Raw genomic sequence first — 23,588 nt, 5'->3', positions numbered from 1 at the left:
ATAAGTAGAGTCAAATAAAGGGAGGCAAAATTAGACTTGAATTTAAAGCTCTATATTGCATAACTTTTACATATAAATGAGCGTCTGTTACTTCCAAAGTTCCCATAATAACTATCTCTGTATTTCACAGTACCAGAGTTTTTAAATCTCATGTCACCCGGCATGGGCGTAGGATATGGGGGGGATGGGTGGGACTTTTCTGAGGAGCTAAAATTGTCCCCACCACTTTTTTTTTTTATCCGCAACCAATATTACTTTCTTTCGGACGCTGTGGTGGGCTCATTTTTTAAGCTAGCATGATGGTTCTTATACCTTATAGAAGACCTAAGAATCGATTGGTACCAACTCGCTGTCAACCTAGCATGTCGGGAAGTAAAAGAGTGTAAATAACACTCCAAATTTAAGCAAAATTTAGGCAAGGGAAAAAATTGGCATGGCCATTTTCAAAGGGATCCCTTGCCCCTGGACCGTCCCGGGGGGTTCTGCGGACACCCTGCAAATGTCCCCACCACTTTCCAAAGTGGTGGGGACCTGCGTATGCGAGCTGCAGGGCGGGCGAGGCCGCGCAGCGGCCAAGCTAGTGAGTCCGCACACTGGGCGAGCCTAGGAATTGAGCGCGCGTAACGCATGATATCCCTAGTAGTATATAAAAGGGGAATGTGGGCAATGTTTGTTCTGTGTTCTCTGTTTCAATTTTTGTCCCACTGATAATGTCATCAGTGATGTCATAAGACACTGATGGATGTAAACTTAAGGGGCACACACACACGCGACGCATGCATGTAAACTTAAGGGCAATAACATTTTGTGAGCAACACACATGCGTGCCTATAGAGCAGGCAAGGCCACACAGCAGGCGAGCTGCATATGCGAGCTGCAGGGCCAGCTCGGCGAGTTGCAGGGTGGGCGAGGCCGCTGCAGGGCCAGCTTGGTGAGCAGCTTGGTGAGCTGCAGGGCGGGCGAGGCCACGTAACGCCCGAGCTAGCGAGCCAGCGCAGTGGCCGAGTGTAGGAATCAAACGTGCGCAGCACACGAGATGCCTAGTGACAGCAAAAAGCAAAGGAAAGACTCGAGAACAGCATGTAGATCCTCTCCCTCCCAGAAGGGGGAGACAAAAGTTACGCACTACAAAATGTCCGCACTAAAGCTTTAATGGTGATTTAAAAATACAGTTCGTTAGTGGGAGTGATTTGATTAAGGAGAAGACATTTTATTTACTAAGGGCCTTAGATAAATACAATGCTATTTCTTTATCATTATCCCCATATAGATATTGCACTAAGCTGCCAGATATGACTCCGACTCCATGGTCAAGTTTTGGTTATAGATCGTTTTAGGGCAAGAAAAACATACATAAAGTTTCAACCCGTGTTAAATCCATTTCAAATCTTCCCTTCACGTATGTGCATCACTTTACAAATATTAATGTATAGATATACAGTAGGATATAAACGGAACACATGATGATCAATAATCCCACTATATAACTCTATAGGAACAATTTGGGAACCATGCTCACATACAGTATATAGCATGATACCACCCTGCCATCCCGGCAGGTGCTCGTGGCATTTTCCCTCTCTCTCTCTCTCCCTCTTTTTGCCTCGGTTGGGTAAGATGATAATCCAAGCCTAGTCCACTGACAGACTGCAACATGATTCACTTGGACAGTGACTGACTGCACATCCAATTTGTTTCAACTCCAGAGCAGCGGCTTATTATCTGAAATGCATGAGATGTCTGTGCATGAGAGGCGTGATCAGCTGGGGCATGCGCCGGGGCTGCTGGGAAAGTAATCAATAAGGGATTGTCTCTTGTAGTTTAGGCCGACACATTATGACAGAGCCGAAAATTAAACAGGCAGATATTAATAATCATGGAAATCAGAGGCTCATGGGTGAGATGAGGGGGAGGGGGTGAAACTCAAAATATCTATCATGTTCAGCTGTGGGTGTACAGTATGCGCGTGGGGAGTGCCTGTGTGCATGTATGTGGTGTTTTGGTATTTCTTCTTGTCTGAAAATATGTTCCATACGTGACATGAATACAACAGTAATGGCATAGCGTACATGTGTTTGAAAATCAGTTTACATGATATACAGAATTGCACAACATTGAACGCACTTTATAGTCAATTTTTTTTTTACTCGTTTACGTTTTTTTTTTTTAGCTTATCAACCATTTCACTAACCACATTCATTAAAAACAAGTTCACATGTGTGTACTACTGCTGTGCCATTTCAGGTCACAAATATTAAACTTTTTGGCAAACGTTTCGAGCCATTAAGTGTGTTCAGCTTTTTAATGGGCAATAAAAGTTAATCCGAGATTGACGCTCACAATAAGCGACAATTCAAATGACACAAGATAAATAGGGAGTCACGGTGGGAAACATGATCTCACTGTTAGTGATGCATGCTTCAGTTACTGATCATCATAATAAGGATTTTATGACCTTTATTTTCCATTCTCTCTACATGGCATCCTGACGAGAAAATGTGCATATGGCACTTCCGAAGCGTGCACACAAAATAACTATGTTCTGCATGGTTCAAAAGCTAAAGATGACTGAGACAATAACCCAAGCGGGTACCTTGTTGTATGATATAAGAGTAGCCATGGGTCGTATGGGTAGAGAGAAAGCGAGGAAGAGATAGAGAGACCGAGAGAAGAGAAGAGAAGAGAAGAGAGATTCCCTTGCCCTGTCAATTAGCCATGGCAATCCTTTTCTATTGTGCGAGCGACAAACGTGCCATTCTGGTTGGGGGTGGGGTGGAGTGCCGGAGTTAACAAACTGCATTACAGGCCATTACAGATGCAGTGTCATTGATTATTTATACCCTTATAAAATGCCCGGGCTCCCTGGTGGACCATGCTTGCTTGGCTAGCTCTGATCAAATGTTCCCTCTAAATCACCACACCAGGGCAAACAACACATTCAAATACATAAGAGAGTTGAGTGACAAAGTCCTATGTGTTTCATGGATGTGAAGATCACTGTATCTTAAAAAAAAAAAAAAAAAGAAAGACAGAGCTCTGATGCCGTGATAACTTAAGTATATTGTTATATCTTATTAAACTAATAACTCTCTGTATTCCCCGTTTCTTTGACGTGTATCTGTTTACATCTGTATGTGTGTGGTGTGTGATTTGATTAATTTTAGATGCAGGAAGCAGCTCTTTGTGTGAAAAATTGGACGGTATATCATACACGTCCTGCAGATTTGTTCCCAGCGTTTATTTCACATTAGTTAGTGGGAGAGCAGATGGTTGGCGCTGTCCAAGCTTATGAGTAAGTCAGCACTTTTTCTGAACTTTCCTGCTCATAGGTGTCTATGTTGGAGCAGGACCTTCTCCAACCAGTCACCTCGCCGTGGGAATACTCCCTCTGAGATATTAATGGCCGCCCTTGCCGAGCCGACCACCTCAGCAGAATGCCCACTGGGATGTAGCATAGCAAATGCCACACCTTTCACAATCTTGCCTCCTAATGGCACTACACTAACATTGTGCTACTTCAAAAAACTCCCCGGATAACATACATCAACCGCTTAGCCAGCTAAAACACCAGTGTAGTAATTTGACATAGTGCCCTCTAACTATTTGTTATTGGCAAGATGGAGAATACAAAATGAGCTTGCTGGCTGCTGCAAAGAAAGGGCCTGTATATAAATAAATACTGTCCATTAAATACATAATATAGGTTAAAAAGTCCAAATGTCAGATGTCCTTAGAGTGCAGACAGTACAGAACAATAAATAAATAAATAAATAAATAAATAAATAAATAAATAAATAAATAAATAAATAAATAAATAACAGATGCTATGACTAGGAAGTGACAAACGCATACTAACAGAATAGCAAAGGGGTAAAGTAAGTCCATATTGGACACACTTCCCAGAGCACGGAAAGTATGAAAGAGGGGACAACATCTTGAATCATCTATCTTCCTTAAATGCTGAAGCCGTGACAAAGTGGATGGAGAAATTATGATAAATGATAAGATGTATTTAGTCAATACCTGTAATTCTCTTTCTTCACTCATGCTCCCTTTTTATCCTCACGTTGTTTGGTTGAGGAGACACCCGTTCATTTAAATAAAGCTTTTTTGAAGGCCAGATTGCGATCAAATTGAAATGGGCATTGTACATGTTAATATCAATATCACCATCTAGGAGACAGATTGTCGTAGAGTGCCATTTTGCAGATTTCATACCTTATTTACAAGAAGAAAGTACAGGTTGAAAGCACCACATAGGCATTTTCTTTCTACCCACCCTCCAAAAAACACCTATGACATCATCAGTGATGTCATAGACATTGTGACGTCATCAGTGATCGAACCCAATCAACATGCATAATCCTATGACATCATCAGTGATGTCAGATGAGGTGCTCACAGCCCAGTCAATCAAGCCTGACCCTCTATCCAGAGTTTAGGCTGGGTGCTGGGGAATGTTTTTGCACTGACCGTTGGGGATTTTAGCGTGTCCGGTTTTATATAGAATTTGTATTTGCTGTCGGAAGATGGACACTAACAAATTTAACTATGTCTACAGTTGTGACTTGGACATTAACGTTCAACTTAAAATAGGCAGTCTGGAGGGCAAGCGAGAGCAGAAGAGCTACAAGGCGCTGCTGCAGGACCCGATGCTGCGTTTCTCTGGCCTGTACCAGGAGAAGTGCTCGGACCTCTACGTCACCTGCCAGGTGTACGCTGAGGGGAAGCCCCTCGCCCTGCCTGTCAGCACCTCCTACAAGGCGTTCAGCACGCGCTGGAACTGGAACGAGTGGCTGCGGTTGCCAGTCAAGTACCCAGACCTTCCCCAGAGCACCCAGGTTGCCTTCACAGTGTGGGACGTCTACGGGCCGGGCAAAGCCGTCCCCGTCGGTGGAACCACCGTCACCCTCTTTGGCAAATATGGTATGTTCCAGCAAGGGATGCACGACCTGAAGGTGTGGCCGGGGGTAGAGGGGGACGGAGGGGAGCCCACCACTACACCAGGACACACCAGCAGTACCCTGGAAGATGACAAGATGGGCAGGTTGGCCAAGCTGACGAAGGCCCATCGTCAGGGCCACATGGTGAAGGTAGACTGGCTGGACCGCCTGACCTTCAGAGAGATTGAGAAGATAAACGAGAGTGAGAAGCGCAGATCCAACTTGATGTACCTCATGGTGGAGTTTCCTTGTGTCAAAACAAATGGGAAAGAGTACAGTATTGTCTATTATGAAAAGGATGGAGACGATGCGTCGCCCGTTCTAACCAGCTGTGATATCGTCAAAGTCCCGGATCCACAGATGGGCATGGAAAACCTAGTAGAGAGTAAGCACCACAAACTGGCACGTAGCCTCCGCAGCGGCCCGTCGGACTACGACCTGAAGCCCAACGCTGCCATGCGCGACCAGCTCAACATCATAGTGAGCTATCCTCCAACCAAGCAGCTGAGCTCTGAAGAGCAGGACCTGGTGTGGAAGTTCAGATACTACCTCACCACACAGGAGAAGGCACTGACAAAGTTTCTGAAGTGTGTGAACTGGGCACGGCCCCAGGAGGCCAAACAGGCCCTGGAGCTGCTGCGGAAGTGGAAGCCCATGGATGTGGAAGACTCCCTCGAGCTGCTGTCCTCGCATTTCACCAACCCCACTGTCAGGCGCTATGCTGTGGCGCGCCTGAAGCAGGCGGATGATGAGGACCTACTGATGTACCTCCCCCAGCTGGTCCAAGCCCTGAAATATGAGAACTTCAGTGACATCCAGGGAGGCCTGGAGCCAGGCAGCAAGAGAGACAGTCAAGGCCTTGGAGAGAGCTCTGGGCTGGAGGATCTGGACAGTTCCCAGACTCTGTCTGGCCTGTCTGTGCCCTCCCCGGCGCCGAATCTAGAGCAAGATCTGTGCACATTTCTCATCTCTCGTGCCTGCAAGAACTCTACGCTTGCCAACTACTTGTACTGGTATGTGATAGTGGAGTATGAGGACCAGGCCACTCAGCAGAGAGACCTCAAGACCCACGAGATGTACCTCAACGTCATGAAGAGGCTCAGCCAGAGTGTGCGGGTGATGTGCTCGCTACTGGCAGCCCAGCAGACCTTTGTGGAGAGACTGGTGCAGCTGATGAAGGCCGTGCAGAGAGAGAGTGGCAATCACAAGAAGAAGACAGAGCGTCTGCAGGCTCTGCTGGCCGACAACGAAAAGGTGAACCTGTCAGACATCGAGCCCATCCCTCTGCCGCTGGAACCTCAAGTCTGGATCAGAGGCATCGTCCCCGAGACTGCCACACTGTTCAAGAGCGCTCTGATGCCAGCCAAGCTAATCTTCAAGACAGAGAATGGAGCCATGTACCCAGTCATCTTCAAACATGGAGATGACCTGAGGCAGGACCAGCTCATCCTGCAGATCATCTCGCTCATGGACAAACTGTTGAGGAAAGAGAACCTGGACCTGAAGTTGACGCCTTATAAAGTGCTGGCCACCAGCACCAAGCACGGTTTTGTGAAGTTTGTCCAGTCTGTTCCTGTTGCTGAAGTCCTGGCTACTGAGGACAATATCCAGAGCTTCTTCAGAAAGCACGCTCCCAGTGAAAAAGGACCCTATGGCATCAGCTCAGAGGTGATGGACACCTATGTCAAGAGCTGTGCTGGTTACTGTGTCATCACATACATCCTGGGAGTTGGAGACAGACACCTTGACAATCTGCTACTCACCAAGACTGGGAAGCTGTTCCACGTCGACTTTGGCTACATCCTGGGTCGTGACCCCAAGCCCCTGCCGCCGCCCATGAAGCTGAGTAAGGAGATGGTGGAGGGGATGGGAGGCATGCAGAGCGAGCAGTACCAGGAGTTCAGGAAGCAGTGCTACACCGCCTTCCTACACCTCAGGAGATACTCCAACCTGATCTTGAATCTGTTCTCTCTCATGGTGGATGCCAATATCCCTGACATTGCTCTGGAGCCTGACAAGACTGTTAAGAAGGTGCAGGACAAGTTCCGTTTGGACCTGTCAGATGAAGAGGCGGTCCATTACATGCAGGGTCTGATTGATGAGAGTGTGGGTGCTCTGTTTGCTGCTGTGGTCGAGCAGATACACAAGTTTGCTCAGTATTGGTGCTGATGAGCAGAACAGAAAGGCTGCTGAGATCAAGCTGAACTAGACCGTCAGACGCACAGAACCGTAATGGTAGAAACACGTCTTTTGGCTTTGTCCCTACTGATGTCATGTGTGTGAGAGAAAGAAAGACACCCCCATGACACTGTTAAAAGAGGCCAATAATGCACTGCCAACCGTTACTGCAAGATAGCTAAACAAGGACTTGGATGTCGTTGTTTGCTCATGTATATATCATGTACATTCATTATTAAATTCATGAATGAAATGTACTGTATGTCCAAATAAAAGAATGTTGATACAAGTAAATGAAAATGCTGCCGCACATGCGGAACACCGCTGAAGGGACACAATCCCCTATTGGGAGACAACTGCACTCTGGAGCCAATTCCAGGCCACCTATCCCTGTTCCAGATACATCCACCCCCTCCAGGAACCTCTGAACAGTGCCAAGCACGATCTCAATCACCTCCGTCTTCCCACTCAAACCAGCAGCACAAGTCATAACCATGGCAATGAAGGCCAGGAATTGCTTCTTGTCCATGCAGATCACGTTACTCTGACTAGTTCCGTCCCTTTTTCTTCTCCGGTTCCTTATGTACTTCCACCCTTTCTTTGTTTCTTTCCCCTCTCCACTTAGCAGCCTCAGCATATGATAACCCCTGTTCTTCTCTGATCTTGTTCACTTCACTTCCCTCCTTTCTTCATGGACACTGAGCAGATGCCGCATCATGATTCCCCTCACAGTGTAGGCACTTGGCTTGCTCCTTCTTTACATTGCACAATTCTACCTTATCGTCAATCCACTGAGCTACCTCACTATCGGGCTTCCCACATTTTAGTACACACTAGGGATGGGCATTTCTAGCAAAAACACTAGTCGAAATTCGCTGGGCCAAAATCGACTTTTCGTTGAAATTCGCCCACCCCTTAAAAAATAGAGATTTCCGAGTCAAATTTTACATGGACTCCCCTGATTCAAAGTATAGTTGAATCGCTTGGTTTGACCAAGTAAAACCATTTTTATAAGTATTTTACGCAAGATCTATGGAAAAATGAATGGTGAATGAAATCCCATGGACAGGGAGAGGGCGTGATGAAGAGGATTGAATGGGTACCATAATCAACTTGAGAAGTTGTGATGATATTCTTTGCCATTAAACAAAGATCTTACCAGTTTTGCTTGTATTGCATCAAAACAGCAAATGAACATGAAGCCTTTTTTTCTGTAATTACACACACAGTGACTTTGGCAGACCCAGTCCCAGACTACGTTAGCCACGTTAGCTTAGCTACCCGAACGAAGCTGAGATGGCCCGAGAAATTAAGTTATCCTTTATTTATCCCCATGGGGAAATTCATCCTCTGCATTTGACCCATCCTCTACTAGGAACCTTCCTAGAACTAGGAGCAGTGGGCGGCCGCAGTGCAGCACCCGGGGACCAACTCCAGTTCTTTTGTCAGTGCCTTGGTCAGGGTCACTGACAGGAGCATTAACCCTAACATACATTTGTTGTTAGGGTTTGATGGTGGGAAGAAACCAGAGCACCCAGAGGAAACCCACACGAACACGGGGAGAACATGCAAACTCCACACAGAAAGGACCTGGGACGGACCGAGGTTCCTGGGACCATCTTGCTGTGAGGCAACAGTGCTAACCACTGAGCCACTATGCCGTCCAAATACAGTTTCTACTGATTGGCCCAGAGGAGGAGTGTGCATTATTTGTAGGGGATGCCATGTTTACTCTTACCTTGTAAGCGTGCCACTTGGGTTTGGTGTAGTAGGTCGTCCTTTTTTGGGGGCAAAGTTGTCCAGCATCGCATCTGGCCAATCGACCAATCAGAGCCCATATTCCCAGTGCATGTGTCTCTGCTTCTGGTGCCAGAAAGAAACAAATGTATAATTAATAAATGTTTGGTTCATTTGCTGTACATGTCTTCGCACTGCCATGCCAGCATACTTCTGTAGTTTATGGGAACAGGGTGTCAGAATGTCAAAATCTTGGTTAGCTACTAACTCTGTGATATAACCCTACCTGTACATGCTATCTGGCTTTGAGACATTAGTACTGTATAATCAAGAAATTACACCCAATGGGAAGACCATCAGCAGCTGGACTGCTTTATGGCACAGAGGGAGATTGCTTTACCTTGCAAAACGGGGGCCATTTTTGCATTGCAGGTAATGCGCGCGTGCACCGTACTCGTACGAGCCCGGCAGCTGCCTGGCCAAAACAGTGACAGGCTGACCGCATAGGAGGTGTTGGTTGCTTCGTAACATTAGCTGAAAAAACGTGAAAATGGCAGCCCGGCCAATTTATCGGCCAGATCAGTACAAGGATCAGCCGGGAAGGATTCTGGACGAATTAGCCAATGTTATTGTGGCACGTTTGGTCGTGTTTTGACTTGCATTGGCTGTGGTGAAGTGGACAACTGTTAGCATGAGCCAAGTCTAATTTTAGCATGAGCCAAGAGATAACTGCCTGGGTCTGGTGTGAGCTGGACGCCACCAAGCGAACAGGGAGTTGTTACTGCAACCAAACAATATTTCATAACCATAATGGTAGTAACATTAGGCATATTTACAACTGTTACATTATCCACACAAGACAGACGGTGACATAAAGAGGTTCTGGGTGGTAAATCGATTAGCTATATTAGTTAGCTGCATTAGCTGCATTAACGTTATCTAATAGCCAGCCAAAATCACAATATCACAAGTCAATAGATTTGTCACAGTCATTTTATGCATCACTTTTTGATCATCACCAGCCAGCCGTTTATTCTGGTAACAACACAGAGGTATAAGGTCTTCTGCAGTAAGTTTCGAGGTAAACAGCAGCTAACACAACAAGCTAATACAACAAGCTAACACTAATGTAAAAGGTCCTTCCATGAACCGGAAACAGCCCCAGCTGTAGTTCCCCCTCCCAACGTTGGTCAAAATGTTGCCGTTTGGTGTATTTACTGGCTGAAGCGCTGAGGCAGGCTCGGGAACGCGCAGAAACGTCACAGGCCCGAGTCCTCCCAGAGTCTGCTCATAGAATTCAGCACAGCATAGGCTGGACGCAGAGACGCGGCTGGTCTCTATTTTTAAGTTACATTACGGAGAATTCAGTCATTGGTAATAAAAAACACTTTATGCACATTAATTTCTTCCAGATTTGTACATGTAGGGCCTTTAACAGGCTTTCTGCTACTGTAGGTCTGGTGTTCAGAAAGACTGTATTTTACCGGGAAAATGTGTTGGTCACCTCACTCCCTTTGCCACTCTCTCTCTCTCGCACGCTCTCTCTCACTCTCTCACATACACACACACACACACACACTCGCTCGCTCGCAATTAATTTAATAGTGCGCTGTGCCTGGCTATGCTAACGTTCCATGTGTGTGTGTGTGTCTGTGGGAGGGAGGGGAACGGGCACTGCATTAGTACAATAAAATCCTGAATCAATATTACAAAACACATTGCTTTAATTGATTTAAAAACAAAATCATAGAGTCCCTTTATCCTCCCCTCCTCTTGCCACCTTTCACAGAAAATATGTAATCTACACGTAAAATTGAAAACTACCATAGTTTCGTTGCAAAGTTGTTGTTCAAAACTTTCGGTGTCCATTGGTGTACTACTGACAGCATTGTATTTCACTGGCACTGTCTAGCCAACGGGTAAAAGGAGATGCCCTGGGCTGGCCATGAACTAAGTGAGATGTGTGTCAGTATGAGCAGCCCTGGGGACCACAAACATGACAGGAAGATGAGTGAGAAGTGCCATGCAACACAACACAACATCCCCTCCAAGGAGAAAGACATGATGCTGCCTCATAATGGGCATTGCCTTCTTGTCACACACACACCCACCCACCCACACACACATAGGCGCGCGCGCGCCCACGCACACACGAAACGTAACTATTCAAAATCCATAAAGCATTTCAATTTCCCATGCAAGATGCCTGTGAAACAGGCTACAGCCAATTACATGACCGACTAAAGGATGATTGAAGGATGTAGTAATGGACTGAACGGTGACGCTGTAAAACACCTGGTTACAGACTGTTTCCTGGATGCCATCAGTCAGTGTGGTGGGGAAATAAATAGTGCAGCAACAGGTAGGTGACTGTACAGTCAGAGACGCCGACGCCCTCTCCCTGTGCTTTAACACACCAGCAAGAGAATCCGACGGGAAAGGACGAGGACGGGGACGAGAGAGCAAAAGGACAAGGGGACGATACTGTCCAAAAAATGTTTGCCGAGTCGATATTGAACACCGTTGTTGAGGTTACTATTTATCTCATGCCAGCCAAGTTGGCACGCACATCTGGCGCTGGGTACTTAGTGCAATTATTTATGATTTCCTCCAAGATTTAAAAGCTCTTCGCCCGGCCTTGTAATGCAGTAACTGATTGCACTGCTAATGTAATTAAGGGGAGATTATGATGTCCACGTGGCACACCAGATGGTGGCATTCACAGCGATGGGGGAAGGCACAACTGGCACACCACTGCACAAGGGCAGTGAGGCGCAGTCAGTCGGAGCAGTCCAGACTCCCCACCAGACGGGGGAAAGTATATGTGCGTGTGTGTGTGTGTGTGTGTGTGTGTGTGTGTGTGTGTGCGTGTGCGCGTGTGTGGGGCTGTGGGGGGGGGGGTGTGATGTTGAGTTGGGTGATTAAGTGTAAGGTGGTAGCAGATCATAAGTGAGGGCATATAAAATGTTACCAAAGAAATGACTTGGGCCTGGCCATGGTGTATCTCCAGGAGCTTGAGAATTTAAGGGGACAACATTGTGGCTCTAGATGCATCACTGAAATGGATATATAGTCTTGAAAATGCACAATATAGGCCAAACAAAGCCCTTCTGTCTGATCTAGGAAGGTAATCCACCATTATCTTTTGGTATTTGAAAAATGTATCCTTTCCTAGATTTTATTTGGCTGTGACAACAAATGTGTCCAATCACAAAATGAACGAGACAGGTTCGGTTGATCGGGGAAAGAGCTACATTTTCAACGTATGCATTCCAGCGCTCGGCCAAGAAAACAGATGGCATAAACGAGAGATTGAATCACATTTGGCAAAGCCATCATGTTTCGGGGAGATTTTTCAGCCAAAGACTACCAAACTGACCTTTAATTGCAAAAAAGCATGGCTATTATAAAGCCTTGCAAGGCCGTATCCTATGGGGGCACTAAGGGTAGGCTTCTTAAAGCATGTTATTATAAGCTATTCAGGAGACACAGGGGTTCTTTATGTGCAGACAGAAACAGAGGGGAGGGGCTGGGGGTCACATTTGAAATGAGACCTGCAGATTTCTACACAGCCCGTAATGGGTTCATACGGGTGATGGGGACATTGGGGCGCAGTAGATTTCCCAAGTTGAGATAGGGATATTATTACTCTCGGGGTGGCAACACAGAAATCTCCATCTTCAGTCCCCAGACTAGTGTCAGCGAATTACACAACACAGTGAATGACCTTTACACATGAAAGGAAAACCTCTGCTGTTTTTATCAGTCGGGTTCAACGTGATTCACGGAGGCATCATTTTTGTTCCGGGTGTTCTTCTGTCATCTATATACCGAGTAGCACTCATTACAACATTGTTAGGATTTTCACCAATAAATATGGGAAGGGTATTTCATACACGATGTAGGGTGATCAAATGTTCTTTGTGTTGACTTTTAACTGAGTGATGTCATACATCAAAGAAAGCATGAACAAAAGAAATCCCAGTTGTAATGAAGCTTTCCAAAATGCCAGCTGTAATGTTATATATATGCAGCCTACATTGGCGGCTCTCGCTCCCCCCGCAGAAATCTGCCACGGCCATCATTCATCTTCACCCCGCCATCCTCAGCATGTGATGTGCGGCGCATTAAAACACTGTAATAGCTGATGGCTTTCACAGTTAGCATGTGTTGCTGATATCTCCAGACTCTCAATGAGTGTTTCATCACCTTTTCCATAATTAGACCATTACTGTAGCAGGTGCACCTCTTCTCAGCCGGAGCATGTGTTGTGATTGCCCCCCCCCCCCCACTCTGACACCTGAGATTTTACCTTAGCAACTTCAGCATTGCCACAAATTCCAGATAAAGTGAGCATTCCTGTTTTAGTGGGCTGTCAACACCTTGATGTGAAAGTGAGGGAGGGGGGAATCTGCTGAGAGAACAAGACGTTTGCAAAGATGCACATCTGAGCAATCCTCTTGCAAATTTCTCTGTAGAAATAATACAGCACTGATATAGATGTCAGCTAGATACTGTACATACTATAAGTGAGGTACTGGTATCTATGGTATATGAAAGCACATTGTCTGGCAGCATATTGGGCTCTTTATAGTTGGTGTTCTGTCAACCGCACACAATATTGTTCAGTTTCGATGAGTGCCTCCATCATTCTCTCATTGACACACATAAAGGCTATAGCTATACAGTAACTCTCTGCTCCTATGAGCTCTTGGCAATTGATTTAATTCCAGTTTGCCGCAAATGCTGATCAGCACAAGAGGTCTCATTATTTGATTAGGCTATGTTTATTAAACCGTGTTTAATTTATGTGAGCTTGATCTCACTTAGTGTAGTCTTAGACTGAATTTCAATCATTGTAGACCAAAAAGGCATAGGTAGAGCACCCCATGCTGTCATACCCCTCAGCCCAAATGACGTCACTAAATGACGTCACCATCTCCGACGTCACCTTCTCTATGACGTCACCTTTGCAGTGTGACGTCAGTTGCCCAAATGACGTCAGTTATGACATCATAAATGCCCTTCTCCTGGTACTATATAAAGCCCCCATCACCACAGCTTAAATCACACTTGTGCAGTCATCACTCACCTTGTGCCAGCATCCCGCATTCATCCAAGCATCGGCAGAGCAAAAGCTTCACCCCACCACCTCCCCAGATCACCACCAATGTCATGACTCCTGTTGGAAACAAATCCCCTTAGGGGGGATTTTCTATCTCATACAGCACTGACGCCCCCCTCTCTCATAGCAAGAGGAGCGTCACATCATGGAGTCATACGCCATACTCAAACTGTCTATTCTGATTCAATAAAGATGTTAAATTGTCTTACAAGTCTCTCATGATTGAAGCATCATTAACTCAAACACGGTCACATATTATTTGATCAGTAGTAACAAATCAAAAATTATATTTAGCCGTGATCTTGACTAACTTTAAGCACAGGGCTCAAATTGAGTCCATAGACTGCAAATCCCAAATCCATATTTTTTTTTACATTGTAGTCACAAATCTTGGGGGTCCACCCCGCCCCCAGACAAGGGGTGTGGTCAGAGGAGTGGTGGTTGCCGACCATGAAATACTCCATTTGATGACCCAAAAACTGCAGCAGTTTTGCCAGGTCGGGGTTCTCCCTGCAAAATTGGGCTACTTTTGAAGTGTTGGATTGTTGGTTGGGTAGACCTAGTAAAGTAAAAACAGTGCATTCATGTTGTCCAGGGAGGGAGGAAGAGGGAAAAGGGAAGAGAAAGAGAAAAGACAAAGCAACAGGTTAAGTTTGTGTGTCAGTGAATACACCAGTGGTTCTCAACCTGGGGTACCACGGTTCCGCTTCCAGGGGGTCCCCAGAATTTTTTTTAATATTTTAATTTCACTATTATTTAATTGACTAGAAGTTAGCCCAATGAGAGAATATAAATTTATGACTGACTATTCTGTTCATATGGTTTCACACTCCTCTTCTGCCAATTTACAGTAGGCTATAGATGCAGGTTTCAACTTTACAACATAAACATTCCAAATTTCCCCCAGGCTTTTCCTGTTGCAGCGTTTGCTCGTACAGTAGGCTACAACAATAACTGACAGGGCATAAGCTACAGTAGCAAGGTTTCCAAACTGTTCCCTAGCAACACAATTCCGTGAAAATCGTCATGGAATAACTAAATGTTGTCACACAGGATCCATGAGACTACAAAATGTTGAGAACCACTGGTCTACAGCACAGCACAGAGGTATACTTTATTCATGATAATATACTGTATCTAATTATTACACAAGGCCATTTTAGGGCCTATTATAGGTGAAAGAACTGTTGAGGGAAAACTATTTTAATAGTACACTAAACAGTATGGTGCTAAAGCAGTGAGGCATATTTTGAGTTCTGGTATTGGGATTTATTTATTTATTGCTGGGTTTGATTTGCCATTGTGCTGGTTTTGTGTTTTTGTCACACAAACCTGGCAACCCTTGGCTGCAGTACACACACACACTGATGAAAGGGATAGGCTGCAGTTGCAATGGTAACGTTATTCATTTTTCTGGTCAATATTACATCACCAACAACGTTTTCCAAGTTATACAGAGACACAGCTTATGTTTGGCCATTCAATTCAGACTACGGTAGTTAGCTAGACCTAGTAAACGTTAGCTAAAGTTAGTGCCATAGACGTGTTGGTAGCACTGAGCTAGCTATAGCCTATTAAATAGGGTTAGCGTTAGCTAGTAGCTAGCTGTTGACCTGTTGTTGCACCTGTTCAGGTTAAAGAGCACAATGTAGTAGAAGAGACTAGCACAAAGAGGACGTTTTTATAACAAATGTAGCTACTTACTGAACGTATTCCAGCACACCAAATGAAATGGGAAGCTCCACTCGTCATCTTGTGCAGAAAAAGTCTGTTCTGTTAATTGGCATTGTGTTCAATTAGCTAGCTAACGTTACCCAACAGTGGGAGATATGCTGCCTTCATGAAACTCGTACATTTGGCACACTTGCACTGTGCTCTCTCGGAAATGTGGTTTTATTATCTTATCTGAATTGTATTGAAGGAAACTTTGTGCACTGCAGCTCCACAATATTCCGCTTCATATGAAAAATAACAACCTAAACTCAAATACCTACCTAGGCTACTAAAAAGTTTGCAAGTGTGTCTGATTTCACCACGTGGGAACATGGAGGCTTGGTGTACGTTTTTGGTCATGTGACAAAATGGCTATAATCTGGCATGTTTACATTTCATGTAAATGTTCATCAATGCGCATGTGTCCTTGACCAAGTAAATAAAAATAAATGGATAAAAAAACGGATCACACCAGGTAAAGACATGGCAAGCCAATAAATGCATTAGCCTACACTGTGTGGCCCCAATAAAGACAAGACACCCTCTTGGCATATGGAGCACTGTCACAAAACAGAGCTATAATTCTATGATTTGAATAAATTAGGATAATAGTTGCAAAATGAAATAATTTATTTGATGGGTATGATGAGGGCAGAAATAATAAACGTGGCAAAGCATCTGTCGCCCCTTGATCTCCCGGGCAGTACACACTCAGCCCAGGCAGGCTTTTCTTTACTTTTGCATTCTGGGAGATGTACAACCTAATGTTACGGCAGCTAGGCTAATAGATTGCTGCTCATCTTATTTTTATCTGATTATAGTAATCGCATGTGATGATTAGAGACAACCAACTGTCACAAGGGGGTGACCCATAGATATATAAACGTAATGATAGACATTTACTGTATAGGCACAACCTTAATTTAGTTACCATAGCCAAATTGGATCTCAAAAATCATTGCAAAGAAATGCACCCACGAATAGCCAGTGTGGCAGGAATACTCTGCCTCCATTCTCTGTGTGCCATGAATGAATGAATGTGAAACTTGTGTTTACCATTATAGGCCTTCTCATTGTTACTTACCAGTATTCTGTGAATGACATGTCTCCAGTCCAGTGCTTTCTGTGGTGCATTCAATGTTGGCATATCATTTAGCCTTTTATGCAGCAATTAATATAGTTTGTTTTTGTTTGTTTTTCAGGATCCTACACATTCATCAGTGCCAGTGGATCCTCTGATTTCCCATGAACTACTCATGATGAAAGCAAGGTGATGAACCTCAAGCTGAAGATAAGAACCTACAGTGGCTGGGTGTCTCTAGTTTATGACAGTTCAGTGCAGGTGGACCCTCGACTACGGCATGCACTTGCCATGCGCAGATAGGCCTAGAGACTTTGCTTTTGGTTAATAATTACTTGTGATGCAAACTGAATAAATAACCGAAGCATTTACTTCCTGCAGGTACGCTGTCTTGAAGTCCGAAGTTGAAAAGGCGACTGCGCTCCAAAGTGCGAGACAACGTTTATCAGGTAAATATAATAACAATAGACATGAAAAATAGTATGATGATCTTTCCACATTTTTGTCTGTGCATACAGATTCTACTGTATGAAGATAAGCAAGCCTGCTTTGTATACAAGGTATAGGCTACAAGTGTAACGTTAATATTCTCATGACAGATGTCTCACATGTCAGAGGCATTAACCTGTTACAGAAAAACAAATAAGTTGCATTTATCAAGTTGTAATTATGTCTGCAACTACTGCAAGAAAAGTTAGTAATGTAGCTTACCTACTGTATCATATAATTTGGAAACACGTGAGATAGCCTATTCCTGACGAAGCATTAGCAGAGAATCAGAATCATACGCATTTGTAAATGCCTATATGCGTTATGCAAATAACAGCAGACACAAGTCCCTATAAGAATACTATAGGGATACCATAGGACATAAAAATACTGATAAAGTCACTATAAAGTCACTAATAAATAGCACAGACAAAATAAATTATAACCCAGTAATCTTCATTAGGATGCAAAAGACTTATTGTTTAATTTGCTGCAATTGTTGAGTTTTATCTTCTCATGATTCTAGCATGATTGACATGCAGTACGTAGAAAAGTAGCATGCAAAGCATTGCCTCACACGTCATACTATACAAATTTCACAGTCACTGTAGGAATACTTAATAAATATTATAATATCACCATAGATTCCATATTTGAACTCCCTATGGATATATCCTATGGGAGGGTTCCCCAAATAGAGCGCCCCCTGGAATGGCAAAAAAAAAAGAAAAAAGTACAGTGCACCTGAAGGCAACATGCAAGATATACATACTGCTCTTTTGATCTCGCTATGAGCCCCTCCCCCTCTAAACAAACAGAGTAGTGAGCAGTGTGTCTCATCTGCCAGCTGACATCACAACTGACATCACAACTGTTAATTTAAAATGAGTTATTCCTATAAATCTGACATCAAATGCCCGTTCGGCCCCCGAGCCCCCGGCCCTCAGCAAAATGTGGCCCTTGGTGAAAAGTAATTGGAGACCCCTGTCCTATGGTGTCACTCACTATAAGATTCCTTTCTGATTTCATAAGAGGTAGAAAATACATGTAAGTACATTATGGTAATCATAAACTCACTACTGAATATAACAGACACTCTATACACATTTCTATGTGTATTTTCTAGCAATATTACAGTGATTTTCTGTCCTTGGGGGATAGAGGCAAGTTGAGATGGTTTTCCTTTGGTCTGACTGGGCGAGTCTTAGCCATCATGTTGTGGTAGAGAGCAGAACTGATGGGGAACAAATTCATGTTAGAAAGAGATCCTTCATTCTGTGAGCTAATTTGCTATCCTGTTTCATTTGAATAAGTACAGCTATCTAACATTTGTTAAAGAGACAGCTGTTTCTGGAGCAAATCCCCTAATTTGATCAACTTAATTGCAATAGATTCCGTAAACATCAAGATTGAATGCAGCAACTTTGTCAGTTAGTACAAGAATGCTTTAAACCTAATCTAATAAAATTGCAAAGGAACCTTTACAAAGCCACTTACCCTGTAAAAGGCTTGCATAGTCATTAGGCTAAAATTCCCTTAGACAGGAATAGATAGCAATTGATTGGGACTTCCTTGAAAATATGTGATCGCTGCTCCTAATTTGTGATTTGGTGAAGTCATTGGGTGGTCGCCAAATGCTTTTTTGTCATTGGTCTCACTTGTCATTGGATCCTGGATTTGGAGGATACTTTTTCTTCTAGATCCTAATAAGGCAGGAGACGTCAATACTGTGGGGTTGTAGTCATTCAAGCCAAGACAAACCTCCTCCACTCTCCCTGCATGAGCCCTAAAGATGCAAGCCACCTTTTGTTTCACCATCTGGCAGGGATGGGGACTTGGACATGAAACTTGGACTTGAGTCGCACTTAAGTCACACACACAGGGGTTTGAGATTTGACTTGAGACTCGTCCTCAAAGACTTGAGACTTGACTTGGACTTGAAGGTTTGGGACTTGTGAACAATCTTTATTTTTCTTTTACTTTATTTTTTTGGTGCATTAACATTCGGAAAATGTCTACTAATGTCATCTCTAATCATTGCTGCTACTGTATTCTAATAGATAAGGAGTGAGGATAATACAGTACATGCTTTGAATTCCTTAGTTTTAGCTATGCAGTCTTCTAAGCAGACCAGATGGCATGCAGCAGATGATAGAACGCTCATCCTTAGGGACTTGAGAGTTGACTTGGACTTGCCCCTCAAAGACTTGAGAGTTGACTTGGACTTGTGACCAAAGACTTGAGACTTGACTTGGACTTGTGATCAAAGACTTGGGACTTGACTTGGACTTGCCCCTCAAAGACTTGAGACTTGACTTGGACTTGTGACCAAAGACTTGAGACTTGACTTGGACTTGCCCCTCAAAGACTTGAGACTTGACTTGGACTTGTGACCAAAGACTTGAGACTTGACTTGGACTTGTGATCAAAGACTTGAGACTTGACTTGGATTTGTGACCAAAGACTTGAGACTTGACTTGGACTTGTGACCAAAGACTTGAGACTTGACTTGGACTTGCAAAAAATGACTTGTGAGCATCTCTGGCCATGAGTTCACATCTAGGCTACTCTCCATGACTTTGTAGATGTAAAACCGTCTTTCAAACTTTTATAACCCATCATAACTCAAAATACAGGTCATTGTTTTCAAAGATTGCATAGAACATATAACCAAAGCCTTTACGGCTTTACACTGTGACTTTCTGTGTATCTAAAAGTTAATTTGAGAGGAGATTTTTTTTGTTTTTGTTTCAGAAGGCAATTATGGTTTCCTCTGGTCTAGCTGTCCTGTTGCCTTAAAATAAGGTCACTCAAATGCAGAATCAAGGCAGCAAGGGAGATAACATTTGACGTTTTGGTTTTCACATTATGAGAGACATTACAAATACAAATGTAAAAGGCAATAAGTACGATTTGTACTGCCCCATAGCACAAACAGGTCACTGATAGAGGTTGATGCAGGTCACGGATTGCTTAATGCCCCTTCAAATAATGTTCTTAAATCTAAGGTCTTCCAGTATTTCAGCAGAGTGCACCACCAATGCAGTAGATGATCTTTGAGGGCCTCATGCTTTGCTTGCAGGGTGTGGAGATGTCTGAAGTGTTGGATCACAGTAAAGCAGAGGAGCAGCTGCCCACAGAGCCCATCACTGCAGTGGGAGTGGTGGCGTCACAGAGCAAGGCCCCTGACGGCTTCCATGTCGTGAGTAATTGCTTCAAACTGTTGAAACATTCAGGATTGCTTTCAAAGATGTGGATTAAGCCTCGACGGATGTTTTATTTTCTTTGGACCTCTCGACTATCTAACTATCTGGGACTAGTCTGTGGAACCATCCCAACAAAACTGCTCAACATGTTTTTGCCAGCAGTATGGCAGAATCAAACTCCAAATGGCTAATCACTGTTTGAAGGATTTGATTATGTCTAATCCTTTTATTTTTGCCCAGTTTTTGTCTTTGCTTCATGTTGTAGTTTAATGAGAAATGTGTGCAATGCAACACACCGCCATGAAGATGGCAGCCTTCCAAGGTGTTAGGCTAGCAAGTTTTGTGTTAGAGCTGTTAGATGACTTATTCATAGAGTTTACTTTGATGATTATGGAGATTCCACTTCCCGACTATTATTATTATCTGTTGCCACTCAAGAGGCTAAGGTTTAATGATCTTTGGCGGATGTCCACCGCGGCCATGTAACTCTGTCCCCATATTTGCTTCATACTCACTCAAAGATGGGTTGAATTAGGACAGAGCATCCACTGGTTAATGAAAACCTTTGGCTCGAAGAGAAGAGAGTGTGTTTGTGCACAAAACAAGCTCAAGGGCAGATCCCTCTTCCTCTCTCCCTCCCTCCCGATCCACTCTTCTTCTTCTGTTCACCCTATGCCCCCGATCCCTCCCCCGATCCCTCCCCCCACATTCGCCCCTCTTCCTGCTCCACCCTACATACCCCGTTTGTTGTAATCTCTGGCAGATGATGGTGGGTTGGCATCGGAATGGAGCCACTGGCAGAGAGACTACACGCACGCACACACACACACACACACACACACACACACACACACCCATTTCAGTTGATGTGCAAATAGCGAGCATGTTCTGCAGGGCTTACACCTCGTCACAGGCTGTTATGGGCTTTGGTTTTCCTCTGTAATAGATGCCGGCTAACTTCTAAATACTCTTCACGTCCAAGTAGGACAGGAGTTAGTAGATCGATCCAGATTTCTACTATCAAAACTTAGCGTCACCAGTGCAGATATATTAATAGCAAGCAGTGGAGGACCCGCACACACAGAACTATAGACAAGACAAAAAGTCTTAAAAAGTCAGATCCATTTTATTGTAGGATCGGCACAAACTTGGCAGCAAACGTTTCAGTCCTAGTTGGACTATCGTCAGTGCAGTACTGGGCGGCCCTGGTGGCAGTGTCTTTGTAGAGTTCTCAATCAAGCTGGAGAGCTTAATTAGGCACACCTGGAGGAGCCTCACATGGGGCAGGTAATCAGCACAGCTAGCTCATGTTAGACAAATCATATCAATCAATCACATATCCATACCTATACATGAACCAGAGGTCTAAACGTAAGTATATACATTATTAGATTATAGGCCATGGGACTAGTAGTGCATACAGACATTCACAAAAAGCAGGCCATTTCGAGTTCTTCCTTCAAGCCATTGGGGTGCAATGTTTTGAGATAATAGATCCATTTACACTCGCACTGTAAAAGTGCTTGGTCGACATCACCACCACGACGTTTTGGAAAAATTATATCAATGCCACAAAAAGCTAGGTCAGAAAGAGAATGGTTGCCATCGGCAAAGTGCCTTGCTACAGCTGATTTGGGGTCAGCACGGCGAATAGAGCTCTTATGCTCATTGATTCTGATTCTCAACTGTCTCTTAGTCTTGCCACAGTATTGGATACCACATTTGGTGCACATGATTAGATAGACCACATTAGTGGAACTGCATGTTATAATTTTCTTTATTTTGTACTCCTTTTTAGTGACAAAGCTGGTAAAGGTGTTAACCTTTTTACCATTAGAACAGGCAGCACAATTGCGGCATGGGAAAAAACCTGTGGCATTGACCAGACGTCTCTGGTGGGTGGGTTTTCTGTGTGAGTCTGCATGATGCACTAGTGTGTCCCCAACATTCTTGGCTCTGGAAAAGGAGAAAAGGGGAAGAGAGTCAAAGATCTGCTTTCCAGTATCATCAACAGACAGGACATTCCAATGCTTTTTCACTATAGTGCAAATGTTACGACCTAGTGGTGAACAGGTAGTAGATATCAAAGTTCAAGAGGGACACCAACGGCTATAAAGAAGGAAGGGTCTACCCCTGGATGCTGAACAGAGAAAGGCCTAAGCATTTTAAACCCAGAAGAGCCACCAACTCCGACTCCTGCACTTCCATCTCCAGCGCCTCCCTCCCCTCTGAATTCGAAGGGGATTTTTTAGGCGCTCCGGCGGGCAGAGGCCTGCCCTCCAAACGCCGAGGATCCAAAAGAAGACCAGACGGGGCCGGAGAGGGAAGAAGACTCCAGCTACGAAGCCAAACCAGAGCGGGCAACCACCAGTGGACTTAATCTTCAACCTATCTGACCAGAGACTGACCAAAGAAGATGCATCTATCCTTAACAAAGGTCTGTCTTTTGTGCCCACACACCCTCTACCAATCCTTTTCAAGTGACAATAGAACTGTTTAGATTTTTTCGTTCTATTAAACTGAAGTACTTTTACCATAAGCAGAGAACTAGCTTACCCATCAATGTAGAAAATGTTGCCAGTACAACCAATCACACCCAGTTTAAACGCAAGAGCACATTTTGTCCTCAGGTTAACTGTGCCAGCATTGATACTTTCTGTAAGCTAGTGGAAAGGGATGTAGAGACACTTTTTCAGACTCCCAGGGCTCACTCTAGATCTAATTGCAGTGCAGGTGAATTGTCTGCTCTATCATCTCTAGCCAAGAATCATGATATCATTGTGAAGCCCGCAGATAAGGGAGGGGGGTTAGCCCCGATGGATAGTCAACTGTATACCAATGAGATAACAAGGCAGCTGTCTGATGCTCATTTCTACAAAAAACTTCCATGTGACCCCTACTCAGTCCTTTAAAAGGGAAATTGATTGTTTTCTCAAACAAGCCAAGTCTTCTGGTCACATCAGTGAATCTGAATTCAAGTATTTGCTCACTGATTTCCCCATCAAGCCAGTGATTTATGGGTTACCTAAAGTTCACAAACCTTCTGATGGTTTTCCCAAGTGTCGTCCCATTATAGCCAGTATTGGGTCCCTCACCGAACCTCTGTCCAATTATGT

At 44.2% G+C, this 23,588-nt stretch overlaps 1 protein-coding gene and 1 pseudogene across 2 annotated transcripts in view; both read left to right on the top strand.

Annotated features, from left to right (window-relative positions):
- The first annotated feature begins 4,529 nt into the window (after window positions 1–4,529).
- On the top strand, window positions 4,530–7,112 carry LOC310784375 (phosphatidylinositol 3-kinase catalytic subunit type 3 pseudogene; annotated as a pseudogene). Its single transcript has one exon. The product of its transcript is annotated as a phosphatidylinositol 3-kinase catalytic subunit type 3 pseudogene (transcript).
- Window positions 7,113–20,315: 13,203 nt separating this feature from the next.
- LOC310784374 (multivesicular body subunit 12B-like) overlaps window positions 20,316–23,588 on the top strand; it is a gene marked incomplete at both ends in the record, with an annotated part of 41,161 nt that continues 37,888 nt past the window's right edge. Inside the window, one exon of the mRNA XM_083645384.1 lies at window positions 20,316–20,468. Coding sequence (XP_083501510.1) covers window positions 20,316–20,468 — 153 coding nt within the window. The remainder of the gene's footprint in view (window positions 20,469–23,588) is intronic.

Source organism: Poromitra crassiceps (genome assembly GCF_964638095.1).
Source record: "Poromitra crassiceps genome assembly, chromosome: 10".
Lineage (NCBI taxonomy): Eukaryota > Metazoa > Chordata > Actinopteri > Beryciformes > Melamphaidae > Poromitra > Poromitra crassiceps.
The sequence above is the reverse complement of the archived record's forward strand: the minus strand, read 5'-3'. Positions and strand labels throughout refer to the sequence as shown.